This window comes from Mizuhopecten yessoensis, unplaced genomic scaffold (assembly GCF_002113885.1).
Source record: "Mizuhopecten yessoensis strain PY_sf001 unplaced genomic scaffold, ASM211388v2 scaffold11185, whole genome shotgun sequence".
NCBI lineage: Eukaryota > Metazoa > Mollusca > Bivalvia > Pectinida > Pectinidae > Mizuhopecten > Mizuhopecten yessoensis.
The window spans coordinates 1,324,655-1,344,639 of record NW_018408922.1 but is presented as its reverse complement, the minus strand read 5'-3'; the positions used below and the strand labels follow the sequence as shown (position 1 = coordinate 1,344,639).

The 19,985-nt window shown below is 34.6% G+C and overlaps 1 protein-coding gene across 1 annotated transcript; it reads right to left on the bottom strand.

Moving 5' to 3' along the window:
* Window positions 1-244: 244 nt before the first annotated feature.
* On the bottom strand, window positions 245-2,126 carry LOC110440582. The gene is made up of 2 exons (XM_021483726.1): window positions 1,946-2,126; window positions 245-486 (listed from the first exon to the last, which is right to left on the bottom strand). Exons 1-2 carry the CDS (start codon window positions 2,124-2,126, stop codon window positions 245-247), a joined length of 423 nt encoding a protein of 140 aa, XP_021339401.1.
* Window positions 2,127-19,985: the final 17,859 nt, after the last annotated feature.

Here is a 19,985-nt window from a genome sequence, read left to right as displayed (position 1 = left end):
ATACATTGTGTAATTGACAGTCAAGCAGCATAACAATCGAACAAGGTAACTTATAGTTAACAGAGCAGAACATCATAGATAAGTGACTTTCATTCTCAGTGACACTAATTACTTAAGCACGAAGGTGGTCGCAACTGGGATGATGTCTGCACCACTAGCGTGACTGCTGACTCGAACCCAAACCTGATCACCGGCGGCCAGTTCTACGGCCACCGTACCGGACCCGGAAACAGCGTACAGATCATCACCTGTGTCCAATGAGCCAATATTGGGGAAGCTGTGTGACGACCCAATGTTGACCTTTGACCATCACAGACCACGTGAACACGTGACTGCCGGGATGGCTACATGTGAAGACGCCGGTGCTTGTGCTGAACTGAGCACTACCTATATTCGTCACGACATTGTTGAACGCGATGATATCGTTGGTGCTTGGACCTGTCATTGTACGTGTCATGGTGACATGGAACGCCGCGGCCCCAGTACCTGCAAAATGACAAGCAAATATACTGTGTATACAAATCACATACGTTATAACCATATACAGTTATACACATATCAGGGCCGCTTTTGTTTATCGCGATCCAAACGGTTGAAACGGTTAAGTGGTCTGTTTATGAAATGAGGTCGGACCCAGTAATATGCTGCTGCTGTCAGTCGAGCATTGACAAAGCTTTGCAAGGCCTTCATACACATGTGCAAGTCCGCCAGGATTTATACCCGAAAAAGATGCATTCAAAAACGGACAAATCGGTTGTTCCACATAAACGAACACGCCCCTGGACACCCGTAGTTAGTCTGAACGCCCACTTGCAATGACAAATTCCACGATGTGTTTGATGAATACGAAAGTTTCCAGATGGCGACATTCCTAATGAGTAAGACTATCTATCCAAAGGAGGAAAAAAAGCATCAAAACAAAACCGAAACTTGTACGTAAACCATGAAAGGACAAAACAAAATTAGACAAAAAATACTAAATTCAGTATCTTTACATCTTTATCTTAAACCGCTTTAACGCAAATGACAGTTAATACCATCAATTCTACATAGTATAAAACGATCTAAAATATGTTGAAAATCACGTTTGTTTCTGTAGCTAGGACATCATAAGTGTGTTTATTATGAAAACGGAAAGTTGTTACGCCACGATTTCTCACCCTAGCATGATTTATCACCCGGGTGAGAAATCGTGCTTTTGCTGCGTTCGCAACACGATTTCTGGGACTAATTTGATAAAGATAAAATCGATACGAAATATAATGGTCTGCATCCAAGATTGGAAACATTTTCCTGCTCCAAGGGGAATAACCCTTCTTTACTTAGATGTGTCATTCATACAAAAATAACTTGAACTAGTTTAAATATTGCAAATTAAACTTATATAAGACTGGATGTACCATACACAAATAATGTAATATACGTAAACGTAAATAAGTGTTAAAAAAAACAAAGAGAAAAAGAAACTCAAAGCTGTCATAATGAGAGGAGACGACAAAAAAAAAAAAAAAAAAAAAAAAAAAAGCGACACCTCCAGATGTCAAAAATAGGAAAAGGAAAATAAGTACGAATTTGTTTTAATAGGCTTAGTGAATTAGGTAGTTTTATAATACAATTCTGTTCATTAAAAAATCGCAATCAGGATCAAATATTTAAAAAGTTTCGTTTACTCAAAGAACTGTTGATTTATGGAACAATCTTCAGTAGGATGTTCTGAATTCAAGCACAGTTAAATAATATGAACATAAACTTGATGAACAATGGCAAAACCAAGAGCAGAAATCTAAACGTCGCAACTTTTTAAAATATGTTTTTTTTAAATTTAATATTGTAGCTGACTGTCAAAGGACTGTAAAATCCTGATTTTGTCAAAATAAATTCTATGTATCTTTGTTTTATTTGGTTAAATTGAGTTTAACCAACATACTATTTTAATGACACTTACCTGCTCGCTTGTTTCTAATGGCCGATCGGGTCAGCGGACTTTGTTCTTTCTGTGCAATATTAAGCTGTAATTCAGGACTGGTTACTCGGACCTTTAGATATTTGTTTTCTGGGAGCAAATCGATCATTTCCCTCCCAGTATTACTCATATTTTGCGAATCTTTTTTACAAAGTTTCTCCATGTGTGCAACACGACCAGCTAGCTCAGACACTTTGCTGTCATGTATCTGCTGAAGAGAATCCAAACGTTGGATTAAATGTGGAACTGTCAGGTTTACGTCATATGTGATCATGAGTGTAGCTGCGGGAACCGTAGCTTCTAGGCCCGATCTTTAAAAAAAGAAAAAAAAGGGGAAAAAAAATCGGGCCTAGAAGCTACGGTTCCCGCAGCTACTGTGAGTGCCGAGGACCGTGACACATCTGAAGACGAAGTTTGTGACGATATCACACTGACAGTAAACGCCAACATTGTTCCGTTTAATATCGAAAACTTCCGAAATGAGGCAAAGAAACTGTTCTGAAAGATCTCAAACTATTCTTTCATTATCTACAAGAGCACGAAATCTATGTCTTATGCAAAAGAGTATCCTCACGATAATACTATATTATTTGCTACATACCACAAGCTCACTGTTAAAAAAGAGGTAATTATGGGGATTTGTGTCGAAATTCAGCAGTATATTTTATACATATGTAAGAACATGAATTTAATTAGGATTCACCAGAATTGGATTTATACACTATTTAAGATCTACATTGAAATGTATTTTTAATGCTATTTTAAAGAACTTCTTGCACAGCTACATGGATATGAAACATAAAAGGTTTCTTAGATTACCCCTACCAACAAACAATTTATTAAAGTAGATAAGAACAAGACACTATTGATTTAACACAATGTTTCGGATACACAAACATACGCTATTCATTTCACAAGATAGAATACAAGTTCTTCATGAGAGTTGTCTCCCCTAGCATAAACAGATGACGTGGATTATCATATTCCGTCTTTGCGTATTGCAGAGTTATCTTCTCTTGGGAGCAGGTATTGATTGTTACGTCATTGGTTTGTGCGAGAAAATTACGTCGTTTTCTGTAAAATTGATGACGTTACTCTCACAAACAAGTGACGTAACAATCAGTACCTGCTCCCAAGAGAAGATAACTCTGCAATACGCAAAGACGGAATATGCAATCGATGCCTATTTGTTCACATAACAACAGATTGTTTGACATACCGAAACAGGACGACAAGGAAACAGTAAGGAGGAACAGGCTTCCGCGCCATTGTTGTCGTATGCTTTGGTACTAGGTCTAGTCTTGCTCATTTTGCTAGAGATGCCTGGAATGGGGAAACTCGAACGCGTAAGAACGACATGAAGTAGTATTTCCCCGTCATGTGATAAATAACCCAAATGAAAATAATAATATATATATACAGTTGTATGCGGTTATACATCTTTCATGTCAATGTTGTGTATATATACATGTGCTATTTTACATTGACAGAAGTGGACTTTTATTTGCTTTGTTTGTTGCAAATATTCCCATTTTATGTAAAACTTTGACAATGAAATATTCAGGAATGAAAATGAAAGTCTGAAGCTTTTCTTGCATGGCTATATTAGGGAATGATGAGTGTATGATGAGTGTCATTGTATGATAAGGTATGATAGTACAGTGTAATATTGTGTTGATCATTGTATGAGGAGTGTTATAGTTTCCACTATATTATTGTACGCTAGCATAATAAGATGAGTGCTTTACGGTCAACCATATCATTGTTATATTGTACTTGATGATGACCTCTTGTTGCGCACAATAGTGTGCCTGAGTGATCTCTGAAAAATCGCTCTCTCTGGAAGATAGTTGTATTTGTGCTAATTAAATATCATTTCAATTAGAACAATACGATTAACGGTAGCTTTAGCGTGAATGAAATATATCCATTTGTGAAATAACGATGTAATTTTAAAGGTGAAATAAATTCAAATGCGTGGTATTGCTACGGAATAATGACGCCACGTTAATTTAGCGCTAAAATGGTGCTAATTGTTCAGAACAGGTATTGTTTCAGTTGGTTGACCTGATCAGTGAAAAACAACCAATGAATCGGAGCCATTATAGGGCGTATGGCTATTGTTTATCACAGTGTGAAATACAAGATATTGCATTGCATAGCTTGAAAAGTCTTGTTCTCATCAGTTCCCCCACTTATTAAAATAACATGGAGAGGAGAATGTTGTTAGAAGGATTATAGTCTGTTTCTGAGGGTGTCTTTCCATTTATCCAACTTCTGAAAAAAGCTATTCCCATTTATCCAACTTGATGTTTTATGCCCTGAGGGTGTCTCCCCATTTATCCAACTTTATGTTTTATGCCCTGTGGGCATGTTTGTTTAGTAGTATATTTTAATCACTAGGTGAAATAACCAAGACAAATTGTTCCATGGATAGAGGGAAAAGTATTATAGAGTGGATACATTTATGTAATTTTAATACATTTTTAAGTGAAAGTATGTATAAAATATTCATGAGAAATATAATTAAATGGAAAAAGAAATGAAATAGAAGGAATGAAAAATATGAATAGAATCGAAAAAAGCAATCAAATGATTTTAAGAAATAAGACAATCTTTAACTTTGGCATGAATAATTGATATATCATTATCAAATAATTACTTTTTTTTTTGGTAGTATTCATTTAGAATCCCAATTAATCTGATTTGAGCATATCTCTAATTAATTACAGTTAATAAGCTTTGAACAGTGTTAAAGAAGCACCCAAGCCTTTTTCTACTAATTTATTCATTTATTTTGAATACGACTCACTAAGCATCCCAAGCTAGTTTTTAGCTTATGAGCACTGACCCACCGACAAAATTCATTATTCAAGTTTGACCATGGCGAACGCACAAGTAAGAGTAGACTACATTCGACACGCTAGAGGCCACTACTTAGCTGTAAACGGCTACAGATATGTGATAAAGACCAGAAAACAGGGTAGAGATGCAGAACTAGCCTACTGGAAGTTCGCTGAGAAAGATTGCCCAGGCACAGTCAACACCAGAGACAACATGGTAACCAGTTTTCCTAGAGACCACAACCACCAACCAACTCGTGCTGACATAGATGCCAAGAAATTTCTAGCAACACTCGGAGAAAAGGCAGCCAAAACTCTAGAACCACTACCCGCATTGTACGACAGCGAGATCATCAAGTTCAGAAACAGAGAATGGGACGATCACACACACCAGGTCGTTGAACAGATACCAACTTTCGTCAGTACCAAATCAGCTATGTACCGAGAACGCAACAGTGAACTACCACCACTTCCAACCACACGTGATGCCATTAATCTCCTGGGAGAATGGCAAGAGACTATTACAGGAGCACAATTCCTACTAGCAGATGATGGTTACCACAACAAGATCCTGGTATTTGGTACTACAGACAACCTCCGCCATCTTAGTAACGCTGACACAATATTTGGGGATGGAACTTTTTACGCCAGTCCTGTACTTTTCACCCATCTGTACACACTGCATGCACTCATAGACGACGAGATGTACCCACTAATATTCGCCTTCCTACCTGACAAATGCCAGATCACCTACTAACCCCTAATCGAGATCGTTAAGACAGCAGCAGCAAACAACAACACACCACTCAATCCAACCACTATATTCCTCGACTTCGAGTCTTCAGCCCGTAACGCAGCAGAGACAGTCTTTCCACAAGCGTCGATCAAAGGTTGTCTATTCCACTACTGCAAACGCATATGGAGAAAGGTACAGAAACTTGGATTAGCAGACCAGTACACCAACGACAACCACCTCAACCTACATATAAGACGAGCTTCAGCATTGCCACTAGTCCCCATCAACCAAGGAGATGATGTATGGTTCCACGCAATTGAAGACTACGAGACCGATGACGCAAAGATCACCAAGTTCAACGACTACGCTACTGAGCAATGGATCGGGATGGAGACAGCAAAATGGAACCACTACTCAACAGTTGGACCCAGAACAACAAACCATTTAGAAGGATGGCACCACAAACTCAACAACCAACTTCACAGAGCTCACCCAAACCTCTACGTCATCATCGAAAAACTCCAGCACACTCAAGCAGCAAATGAGATCCGACTTATCCAGTATGCAGCTGGTGGCACTAGAAAGTCAAGAGAGCTGAAATACAGAATCCTAGACTCCAGACTACAGCGACAGAAACAACGACTCATTCAAGGGGAAGTCGACATCTACCAGTATACAGACACAGTGTCACGCCTGCTGAAACTTCAATGAACTGATATGACTCTATAATATTCGATTGATATAGATCAATGCTTAATTCAAACATTTTAAATGTGAAATTTACTATACATTGTAACTTTTCTATCTTGTAAAATGATTCATATTGCTATCATCTTATTTCTAGTGCTTTATATCAATTTATGAAATAAATATTATTTTGTATTATTTTGTATATTTAATACTTAATATGTCTGTTAATAATATATATGTCTGATATTAATTGAATAAATATATTGAAAATAGAAATTAGTCTTATTGTTAAAGCATATATCATAACTACAGAATCAATAAATCAATGAAAAAAAACATAAATAATAGAAATAACTTTGAATATAGATACACATTTCCAAAAGGACTTAATTTCTGTATCATATTTTTAACCCAACACTTGACCCAAGCTCCAATTAGTGTTTGTTGTTTTAACAATATACCCTATTCCCACTTATCCAACCCAAACTTTTTACCTGTAGTACCTATTTTTCAAAAAGTTGGATAAATGGGAATGAACCTTTCTGAGTAGTACTGGCAGTATTTACCTGTATTTTTACCTGTGGTTAACCCTTCTATCTAAGGTGGTGTCCTATTTAAGCTGGAAGCTGATCATATCTAATTTAATAATACATCATATAAGATTTCAAAATTTTCAATAACAAATGTTAAAATGTATAATATTTAAATATTATATATATATTAAATATATCCATTCTGTAGTCCTTGTGCTGCTGATGCTATTTTATTTTGTAATAGTTTAGAGTACGCGGTCACAGCATCACATCTCTTACCTCTGGGATAGATTACAACAAAAATGTGTGACACTTGACTGTCTGACTGTAGTGCATATTGGCGATAATAACATTTTTTTTGGCTTGGCCTTTATTATTATGACGCAACAATCCCACATATTTTGTATTTCGGCATCATTTGTTCGTGTTTAAATAATAATTAAAATTACTAGTGCCAATAGGAGGGTAAAACAATTCATAAATATCATTTAGAATGATAAAATGATGTCTTATCTACAACGCGAAGCTGTACTGTACACGTGTACAGGTTTTTGATGACATGATTCCATATAAAATAAATCAACATTATTAAAATATCTGTAAAATGTTCAATTGATTTGAAAAATATTTCATTACTTAATTAAGGAAAAAAGACCACATGCCTAAATGTTAAAAAGTAAACTGTGTTACACATTCGGCTACATCGGACATACACTAATATGGAAATACAATCTGTTTTAACGCAAGAAACACCTGTAGCAGTTTTGAGGAACTTGATCAACCAGGTTTTCATTATTTTGAGCACTTTCCCAAACAGCCAAAGGGGGACCACTTTCCCGTCACACGATTTATTTATGGATGTTACATCACGGAATCAACAAATGTATTCAAAAGTTGGTCCTCAGATGGGAAAGCGATGAAAGTATTATTTTCAAGTCTGGGACACGCCATCACTTTCATCGATATAGTGAATATGGCTATATTTACAGTATTATATTAACAATACCTAATATCTCAGCAGTTCAAAAGTTCATATTCAATTGGTTTGATGTCTATTCCGGCCATTTTCGCTACTAGAAATTATTTACTCATTAACTTTTCCCCCCGTATTCATAATCGTATTCATAATTGCCGACTTGGGGAAATATGGGCAGTTTTCTGACATAGCTCTTTAAGTACATATCTGGCTTTATCCTTATAGTAAGAATGCTTATGTATGCAAAAAACATGGTGATATGGACTTTGCTATTCTTTTGCAGTCAGTGATAAATCAGTGCTGCTGAACAATATTAAATGTAGTTGGCGCAAATGAAAAAAAAATGTTACGGGATATTAAGATATAAAGAATTACTACACGATGGCTACAGGTCTACCGTGACCGATCGTGGACATCACCATTGTATTAAAAGATCGGATTGAGGTGAGGCTTTATCATCAATATTTTGAAAATAGGTAAAGTAAACTTTAATCTTGGATTTTCATGACAGATGATGATGTGTATTTTATTATCTGATGTTGATGTTCGTTAAATTTTATGACATGGTTATTTTCAATTTTCTAAACTATGAAACCGTCTCAGATTAAAATGTCGATAAGCCGCACAACTAAATAAAACTAGATCATGTTTTATTCCGGTCCAGGCGTCAGGCTGGTTTTTATACCAATATATCCGTATGGCAAGCCAAATTGTCATTTATTGATGGAGCAATGTTGATCCAGTACTTAACCAAATTATATAAGATATCTTACAAATTATATAAGATATCTGATATACTTTATGAGATATTTTATATACTTTATAAGATATCTTACATACTAAATCAGATATCTTTTATACTTTTCTTTATAATATATCTTATATATTATATAAGATATCTCATAAAAGATATAAGATATCTTATAACAAAAAAGAGATATCTGATATATTTTATAAGATATCTTTTATAATATATTAGATATCTTATAAACTAAATTAAATGAGATTATAAAGAACGAGATTTTAATATGTCCTAGAGGTTTGATCGAAAATGGCAGCCGATGACAATGGGACCAGTTATCAAATTGAAACTACATATAATTATGGCAAGTCAAATTGTCATTTATTGATGGAGCAATGTTGATCCAGTGCATAACCAAATTATCGTCAACGAAAACGGATGTGATCTTACAACGGGAGCAGTCATTTTCAAGCATTTCTTCTTTGTCGGTCTCGCGAGAGTCTCGTTCTTTATAAGATATCTCATAAACTTTTCTATATAAGATATCTTATATATTATATTATATAGTTTATATTTTTTTTCGAGATATCTTATATAAAAAAAAAAGAAAATTAATTAAGATATCTTATAAAAGATATAAGATATCTGATATATTATATAAAGAAAAGTTTATGAGATATCTTATATTTTTTATAAGATATCTTATAAAGTAGGCCTATATATGATATCTTATAAAAGATATAATATATCTCATAAACTTTAAATAAGATATCTTATATGTTTATAAGATATCTTATATAATTTGGTTAAGTCAGAGACATATAAAGCCATGTAGTATATACGTCTCTGGTTAAGTACTGGATCAGCATTGCTCCATCAATAAATGACAACTTGGCTTGCCATAGATCCGTGAAGTTTGATAAAACTAGGTTATGTCTTATTCTGGTCAAATCTGGGTTTTTTTTTGCAATGCAAACATTTTGGTGACGTTAGGCTGTCCCAGGAATCTCGTTTGCACTGACGGCACTGACACCTCAATATCGAAAATATAAAGGAAAACCTATTCCGTCTTTGCGTATTGCAGAGTTATATTCTCTTGAGAGCAGGTATTGATTGTTAAGTCATTGGTTTCTGTGAGAAAATTACGTCGTTTTCTCAAAAATTGATGACGGTACTCTCACAAACAAATGACGTAACAATCAATACCTGCTCTCAAGAGAAGATAACTCTGCAATACGCAAAGACAGAATATCAAGATAAATAATAACTTCAACATGTAGAACATAAATTTATCACATAATGTACTGTGTTATCTAGTGAAAATACCCATGTCATATTTTTTGGCGTATACACCCATGTAATATGACCTATCAGCCCTGTGATTGGTTGTAAGTTTCAATTGTTTCAATTGTGAAGTCACGCCTAGGACAAGTACATGGCGTCACACACTTACGCAATGGAGTCAAAATGGCGGCTTTTTACATTTCAAGGTTGCATGAAAATTGACGTTTTTCACGAATAAATGCCACAAATCATGATTATGTGATAAAAAGGATCTTACACCCGTTCAATCATTAAGTATCGATGGATGAAGCAGGATAGATCTAGGTCATGTCAAGCTCTAGTCAAATCATCTTGCTGCTTATATTTCTAACAAACTGTCAAGACAAAGAATAAATACATACCTGACGAAATTCCTTTATCTACAGCTTAGAGCTTTGAAGTAATTACAGAATTATATTGCATGTGTATATTGCATGTTTAAAGCATTTCCATTTCCTCTGACATCAATACAATTGTTAACAGATTTCTTCCCGTATAGCCACGTCATCAGTCATTGTTTTGTTCCTCCCGTATAGCCACATCATCAGTCATTGTTTTGTTCATACCGTGCACGTTATCATCAAAATGGGGCGCTATTGTCTTTAGTCTACATCTATCTGTATAGTCTTGCAGTTACTCCAATGGAAATAATAGCTGACGTATATTTTAAAATGATAATTGTTATGTTTTCTAAGATATTCGATTTTACTTTTAAAAATATATCTACAGTAACCTTCTGTCATATGATATCTTCGTTTATGTGATAAGGGTGTTTTTCTACTTTGAATCTAAAGAAGACGGTCAAGGGTAGACTCCATTATCGAACATTACAAATTACCGTTCACCTGCCCTGACAGGTTGGTTATCGCCAAGTGTTCCTTTAGGCTTTATATGTGCGCTACATTCTGTTAATTAAGCATGTTATTGTAAATCTGAATAGTTTGGGCGGTCACGTGGGGTTTTTTTGCCCTTAGTGTGAATGTGTCAAAATAAATACATTAATATATTGATATTTATAAGTTTTTGATATACCGTTTCCTATAATAAGGTATTTAATTTTGACTCCGTATGATGTTAAGACTGTTAAAACAGTGTCTATATATGGATACAATTGCTTTAGTCTTGAAGAACAATAGCGGCCATGTTTATCATGTAGACTTAAAGTAATCTAGACATTCATTTCTGCTTGATTTGGGTATAGAAATATATCGAATAATTGATTGGTTGGAAGAGTGATGACCTGACGCATGTGCATAATCTTCATTTAAATCAACCAGACTGAAAAATGTATTCGTTGGACTAAATGCTTGTTAAGCTAAGGTTTCCGTGGCTTATTATCAACATTATATGATTGATAATTACACGTTTTATATACAAGCAACTATTAATCAATAATTTATGAGTTTGTACATATAACTTATTGTTACAGACGGAATACACTGTAATATACATATGTATCGTACCGCACATGTTTTCTTTGCCTCCGCTAGGAGTCGAACCTGGAACCGCTGGCTTACTAGCTAGTCTTATGCTCTCCCGATTGAGCCAAAGGTAAAATTCTCCCTGGTCAAGTCGGTAGGGAACAGCAAGTATTTAGCCAGGGTGACAGATACATAAATACACCTTATTTCTGGTATCAAAATAAAGAGGATATGAAGAAGTATGATTTACGTCTATAATATGGTCAAATTGAGCAGTAGTTACGATCACCAGTCACAAAGACTGGACAGCGGTCAGTTTGACGTTATACATTCTAACTCAATTTCGGCCATGTTCGCGAGCTTCATGTGCGCTTCGATTGCTATGGAAAAAATCAAGTAGCAACAATCTAAAAATTGTACGAAAGGAGTAAAAGTGAGCGACTCATTGCTTCTGCTTCTGCGTTACAATCTACTACATCCATTTTGCTTAACACATCCAGATGTTGGTAGCGAGAAAAATGAGCTTGGGGTTTAAAATCTGGGATTATTTGATCAAATGAAAAAAGAGTACATCGCTTGCCACATCGTGAACAATCTTTGTTTCATTTGTTAACTTTTATATCAAGAAATAAAACAAATATTGCGTATACGCATCTTTTTTCTTAAAAAAGCGTAGCGAAAAGAATTATTTTTGATATGTTAGGGATATTTTTTACTTGAATTGCCAGAACATTTAGAATGATATTCATTATATTTATTGTAAATTTCAGAAACATCATATTTGGAATACTATAAATAAATCTGAAAGTTTCGGCCTTCGCCCATGAAATCTATTTTCGCCCAGCATTAATTTCGCCCAGTGTTAATTTCGCCCAGTTGTATACTATGTTGTTTACTTATATTCGCTGTAATGATAAATTCGCTCTCATTACGTAGGGCGAAGAAGGCAAACACTAAACTAGCGAAAACATCCCGGTATACAATATTTTCTTATCTGCTGGACTGAGACATGCAGGCCGCGTTATTAATCCACATATCTATATATAAACAAAGTAAATGACGGACTTCAAACCACATTGTCATCTTGCTCATTCAAGTAGTGCCGATAATTCCATGTTAAACTTACAAATTGTAAACCACGTCTCATTGATTCGATATATCAGCCGAGTTTGTCTTAAACTAGAAAACGCTGATAGAAATGTCTTGTGATCAATAGCAATCAGAATATTTCAAAAGCAAAATGCTGATAGCAAGAAAAGGCACGGAAGATGAAATTGTCTTCATGATGAATTGTTGTAACGACATCATATATGTTTTACCTTTGGAGGAAAGGTATTTGAACAGACTCGTTATTATACTTCGGGATTAGGTGTGTGTGTGTCATTGCTAACGGATCTTTTTTTGTATTGTTATCATGCTGGATTACTCAAGAACTATGAACAAAGGAAATACGATATTGCTGTTACATTTTGATACATCAATGATATTTTGTATTTGAATTACAAGAATATTGAGTATCATTTTTATTTCATTTATCCTCCAGATCCTCATATAAAAAATATCGCAAACTCCTATGCTTAAACTTCTCGACATTTACTCATGCTTCCAAATTAATGGTGATTTTACAACCAGACATTAGAGAAATGTCTTAATTGTTGTAAAATGAACAAAGTTTATGTTATATTATATTTAAATCAATGTGACGAATTCAATTTCACACTTGCGTATATGAGTTGATATGAATATGTCAGGTTTTAATTTTGTCAACAAAATATTTTCACATTTTCCGAGATAATTTTGCCATCCTATCGCCATTCTAAGATACTTGTTTTTTCTTCAGTAATCACGTCCATCCAAGAAATGTTCAGTCTTGTAAATGCTCTGCCTGGCTTAAATAGAAATGTTATTTGAACAGTCACGTAAACATTGTATTGTTCAAGGTTGTTTCGTTATTCAAAGTGACAACGCTTTTATCAGCATAAAACGACATACATGTAGCAATACCAATACCAAAGAGCATCATTAAAAACAACATGCAAACGAATCTGATTGTTACCCATGACGTGTGGCCAGTACACGTCAAATGATTAACAGGTCCGAGCAAGCAAACAATCGGTAACAGCCTACAGCTGACAAGGAGCTGAATGCCCGTTATTATAGTCAGGACTTAATGACATAGCATCAGTGTGGCTGTTTTGTGTCAGATTATGGCGTATAACTACACAGTTACTACGCTAGTAAGAATTAATCAATATTCCATTACTTAACGTTATTTTCACATATATGTTATATGTAAGTATGTAAGTCACAAAGCCGGTACCTGCGTCAGGACAAAAAGGGATTGGTAAGTTATTACCTTTGTAGCATATCAATATGCTGTCTAGGTATCTCGTTTCGTCTAATCACTCTTAAAACGATATCAATTTGCTTTCATGCACGAAAAAACAAAAAGAAGACAAAGGACCTATTGGATTCACCTTACTGAAATATTGCTCTAATCATTTATTTATTTTTCGTAACAAAATTTCGACCATGTCGTCAGTGTAATGTTTATTTTAAAAGGATGTTGTTATTTTGTTTTCTATAAATATTACCTTGTTATCAGTATCACTATGACGATTTATCTGCAAATTAAAAAACAATTTGATGTTAACAATAATACAACGATATTATTAATATAACTCTCTAATAAAGGGTAAAGGGTCGTATATATTTAAGCATTGAACTGGGTTGATATGACCATAAAAGCCTATATCAATCACAATGTGCTATAGTTTAAAGTGATTTGATTACATCGAACGCAAATTCCTCTATCATAACAGTTCAATACTTTATTTTCTGACCAAAACAGTACTTTGCTAACTTCGACCTTGTATTTGACCAACATTTTTTTTATTCGGCCCCGACAGAATATATAAATTCTACCTTTAAAGTAACCAACCATTCAATTTGTCATATGGTTATATCTAAAGCTAGGTCCGTTGTCGTTGTCTATAATGTGTCTGTAAGGGTGGGATGACGCGTTTATTACAACCAATCAACATGCTGGATCAAAATGCAATTATTATATTATGCATTAGAGTATTTACCCTGTTTGTAATTTTGTCTTAATGTTGTAATTTGTGTTTTTGTTGCATATTGATTGCCATAAAAAACTTCTTTGTAAAGTTCTCTTATGATCCCTCGAAATAACATGTGGTAAAAACGAAAAAGAAAGAAAAGTCTAAAGAAATGAAATTTATCAGATCTAGTCAAACTGCTTTAATGTACTGATGCACTATTTTGCATTGATTTTCAGCAATTTCGTCGACAGTGCAACTACAAGGCAGATAAACATATATCTGACATTTTCTCATTAATGTTTTACACAAAAGACACATAGTTTCATGATATTAGTATATATTCCGATCACATCGTATTGTTTACAGCTTCTGTGGATGTTTTGCACCGGTCAGCAGCGTGCTGAATTTATTTTGTATGTCTAACGACTAAACGAGTAAGTTGATTCATAACGTTTGATTTGATTGGATGTTGATATAAAAAAATAGTATCTTATACCAATCTAAAAAAATATCTTTCAAATCCGTCAATTGTTTTGGAAGACGTGAAGGCACAGAAAGGACTGTATTCCGTCTTTGCGTATTGCAGAGGTATCTTCTCTTGGGAGCAGATAATGATTGTTACGTCACTTGTTTGTGAGAGTAACGTCATCATTTTTTGAGAAAACGACGTAATTTTCTCATACAAACCAATGACGTAACAATCAATTCCTGCTCCCAAGAGAAAATAACTCTGCAATACGCAAAGACGGAATATATCCATCGCAACACTAACTTGTTAGAATAGCCAGAGACGTACAACACATAACATACGCATTCTGAAACACCTGCATTTTAGACAATAGTAGTGTACCATAACGTACGCATTCTGAAACACCTGCATTTTAGACAATGGTAGTGTACCATAACGTACGCATTCTGAAACACATGCATTTTTAGACAATGGTAGTGTACCATATTCATCGATATTTTCTTGTTTGTTATACCTCTTAGCATCGTTTTAAACAAAAAGCAGATTAAATATTGACACATGACCACATAACAATTTTTTCATTAACCGTCCTATGGGCCCCAGTATTCCAAATCACATTAATAACACATATTTGGATGTGAACGTATTGAAATGGATATAGGAATCCTTCAAAATCTGTCCAAATAGAAAACTGTGTCAAATGAATTGATTTCTCGCGAAGGCCAAGTGTTTGTGAGAGGTATGTACTGATTAATAAAAAACAGTGATGTCAAATTCAAACTTTGACGGAAATTGCCGACTGGTTTCCAATTGAGTTTGTCATCTGGAAAGCCCCAAAAAACTAATTGGAAACCATTCTCATTTAAAGTTTAAGTGTATAGTGTCTGTATTCTAGAGCAACATTGAACTGCGAGTGTTTTTTTCGGAAGATTTCCTAAGTATTTATTCCTTGGTTTGTTCAATGTTTAATTCCTATTTCATAGAAAGGGTGGTCGGGTGGTGCAATGGATATCGCTCTCACCTTTCATTAAGGCGGCCGGGGTTCGATTCCCCTATCTGACAAGAAAAGGTACGGGTTCACCTGCCCGATCACGAAGGTTACCTCCGGGTGCTCCGGTTCCCTCCCACATTAAGACACCTAGAGCACTAACATCTGGGCGAACAAGAGTGATTAATATAAGTTGTAATAACTTGTTTAATAATTGTTGTCAAATGAATATTCATAGGGTGTCAAAGTGTTGCGGTCAAGGCCTGATAAATGTTCCTTATCCTCGTTCAAAGCAATAAACTTGGACATGTATGTGTTGGTCAGTGGCCTTTATCAGACCATAGCAGAACAATATTTTTTTCGTCTACAACTCTATTTAATACCTTATATATTTTCAATAGTGTGACAAGGCTACAAAAGTCGTGCCAAGACATTATAATACGTATATTGATTTAAGACTCGCCAAAATTCTTCCGAATGATTGATAGATTGATACTTTTTATTAATCCATCACCGGATCAAGAAAATGAGCTTGAGTATAAAATATGAGTTTGATCATGAGAACGGTTTCATGAATACGGTCCAAGAATTTTGTTGAATCAAATTGAATTATCTTCAAGCTTTAAAAACATTAGTTCACTTACATTATAACCAATAGTGCACATACAGAGACTCGGACAAATAAGAGATTCAAGCGCGATTTAAATTCTTATCAATATGCACAGAACGAATGGTTCGCTAAATTTACTGTTCACGAAATATAAATAACATACGAAACGAAATCAACTTTTTAAAGAACAATCAACATTACAAGAATACGGAGAACAGAACCGTTATTTTTTAAACGTATTTACTTCCCCCCCCCCCCCCCGGGATTTTTTAAGGATTTTGTTTTCTCATTTTACTTCAGTTTTATCGTTTTGAGTTCGAATCATGGTTTTATTGACATTTAAGAATTCTCCATTTTTATTGCAAAACATTATAATGCCAAAGTTCAAAACGACATTAAAAATGATTTAAATAAAAATGAATAAATAAATAAAAATGCAGAAAGTGTAAAACCTTGCGGTATGCACTTAATGCAGCTAAAGAAAAGATCTTGAGAACTTCTGGGCTATTTTTTACTGTTCAGTTTTTAAATCATTCATAACAAACAAAACATATCCTCCGATAATATGATATTTGTTTCAAACTCAAAATTTGTTAAAGAATACTGACAGAAACATCAACAGAAACTGATAGAAACATCGACATGAAAGAGTATTCATACAAACAATAGCGACATATATACTGCAGTCGATTCTGATGTCGAGCGCAACGAAATAAGGTTCTCACGTCAGTAGGATGATAGACCAAATGATGGAACACTAACAAGGGAAATAATTAGTAATGCGGATGGATATTGGTATATAACATTGTAAATATATTTTTCTGCAATATCAGAAAAATATAATGATGATCTCGTTGAATAAATATCTATGATTTAACATATGCAAACTGAAAGATCAAAGTGTGGATAATTGATCTTTTCCACAAATCAATGATTAACATACATGTGACACATTTTAATGGTATTTTTTGGTGCGTACCTGGATGTATTTAAAAACAAAATGTTGCATGAACGGGAAGTTAAACGATATGTACCGTAGACATGGTCCTCATATTGTTTTGGGACTGGATACTTTTTCAGAATCCCATACAGTCATACAATGTTTTTGTCCAAAAGATTACTGAAGTAACTGCCCTGTAAAGGGTCTATGTCGTCAGAGTTTAAATTCGAATGTGTACAAAAGTAGCGGAGTCAAAATCACAATATATATGCATAAATAAGTGTCAACAATTCCAATAATCTACATTGTATATACGTTTTAAAATTTTCTTTAAACAAAATTCATAATTATCTATCTTTTATTCCTTTTTTACTCAATTTCAAAGGATTTAGAACCCTTTGTTTTAAACAAACATGTATTTAGACTCTCTAGGGATGCTGCCAGTTATATTTCTACTGGATCGATTAGATATGAAGATATTTAACAATCGGTCACGTGCAGCGTATATACGTCACGCATTTGCGTGATTAACAGGTACAGGTCGGTAAACAATGGCAGAGATGGGCTATATTGAAATGTATGCCGTTGCTCATTGGTCAACATGATATGATGAGTAAATTACACATTTTCTATACAAGAGATCGCCATGATTGGGTACGTGTGCTCTATTGTCACAACTGATATATATATATAAAGTACAGAACTGCTGATCGTGAAGAGGGAAACGGTGTGGAGTGGTATGCACAGGATAGATGTCCTTGTACATCTAATTTGATGTCAAAGACAGAGGACATGGAAGGGAAGACTTGCATTTCTCTACATTGACCATTACAAAATGTCCAGCGGTTACGATGTGCCGCCACTTGGACTGGACAACGGTCAGTTTTACGTTATACATGTGACAGCAATGCTGGCCATGTGTGCAAGCTTCACGTGCGCTTCAATTGTCATTGGACTTTTCATAAAGCAGCGAAAAGCTAAAAGATTCTACGACCGGAGTAAAAGTGAGCGAATGATCGTTTACGCTGCGGTATGTGATGCTACATTCAACGTCATCCATTCTACTGAACACATTCAGATGTTGGTAACGAAAAACCTAGTTTTACCACGAGAACTTTGTAAATTTCATGGCCTTATGACACTCGCACTTGGATACGCTCAAGTCTTTCTCGTTTTGTCGGTCGCTGTTAATATATTTTGCATGATGTTCTTGCAAAAAAATATCACTTTTGGGAAATACGACTGGAGACTTCTTACTGCCGTTATCCTTGGCCCGTTTCTCATTGGGTTCAGTTCTCTGATTGCTAACAAAATTGGTCCAAATGGAGCTTTGTAAGTATTATAGAATAATATTAAGGGTACTATCTCCATAGATATATTTATTTGATAATGCAACCAGAAACTATTGCATCTTTTTTTTTTATTCATATTGATACAAAGATTATTAAATTCTTCTGTGATGTTCAGCAAATGAGCTAAGAGAACTTTATTTCTTGCAAAAGAGATAAGAAATTTGAAGGTAAAAAGCAACAAGTTAAACGTGGAAATGGCTAGTTGTAAAATGTAGTTGGTTTAATTTGGAAACAGCTAATGTTTACTTAGATTGGTGCATCATGACCAGCTGAAAACTTCATCATATAGACAACATCACTTCAACTCACCTTGCATCTTTTTATTCAAATCGTATTCAGAATTTTTAATAACATATAGGGGTCGCTCGCTCCAACTAAACATAATAATTTGAGAGGTCTACAGATTGCCAGTTTGCGTTTAATCGCTAGCAGAAATCTAACTAATTATCAAACTGTCTGATTTATCTTTTGTTAAACAATGTTACCATCGGCACATCTAACTTTCTGCTCGAGTCGAAATTTTGCATTATGTGGTTTATGCATATGTCTGCTCTAAACCCGTATAATTGATTTGCTATTAGAAAGGTATTAGATTTCGAAGATAATACCACTAACCGAAGCTAATTCGTGATAATCCTATGGGAATTATACTTCAGTTATGAAGGTGATACGTTAGTATATATTTTATAATGTCGACAGAATATATAAGATATATACTTTTGGATTTTGGTTTCAATCAGCAAATGTTCAGCTCGAATCTTTGCCGGAATGTTGCCTTCGTCTTTGTAAACATTTTCTTTTTCGGGTCTAACAAAATGTTTTCTGGTCTAAAAGTAGCATATTATAAACTGTCGGTCCGTTGTCATACCAAGCCTATTGTATTTGTTCAGTTTAACGTTTTTGTAGCAGTGGGAAGGAGCTCGACCAACCAGCTTACGCAATCTTCAAGTGTAAATATCAGTATCAGACAGTGTTCACCTTGTTATTCTTTTCTCTGGTGTGGAAGTATGACGTATTGTTGAAAGTGATATTTAGAGGTTTCATATGACCATTTCCATATCCTACTCCATATCACCCGATTGGCCGGATGCCCTAGGGGTGATATTGGTCGAGGGCTTATACTGAGTAGGGTATGGAAAGTCATAAAGTAACTTTTTTTTATCATATACTGCTCTATAGCATCAAAATTATAAGTAATTACACATAAAACACTCAGAAAATATTTATATCATAATAACTATTGTTACATTCTATCTTTATTATTAACGTTTGTGTTGCAGTGCTTCTAGATAACAGTATCAATTCAAATTGTTTGCATGATTCAATAAATCAAGGGT

Excerpts from the sequence above, each read along its gene's own strand:
- LOC110440582 (XM_021483726.1), bottom strand. The coding sequence starts at position 2,126 with ATGGAGAAACTTTGTAAAAAAGATTCGCAAAATATGAGTAATACTGGG. Across the intron at positions 487-1,945 it reads CATTAGAAACAAGCGAGCAG|GTACTGGGGCCGCGGCGTTC; the intron begins GTAAGTGTCATT and ends GTCATTTTGCAG.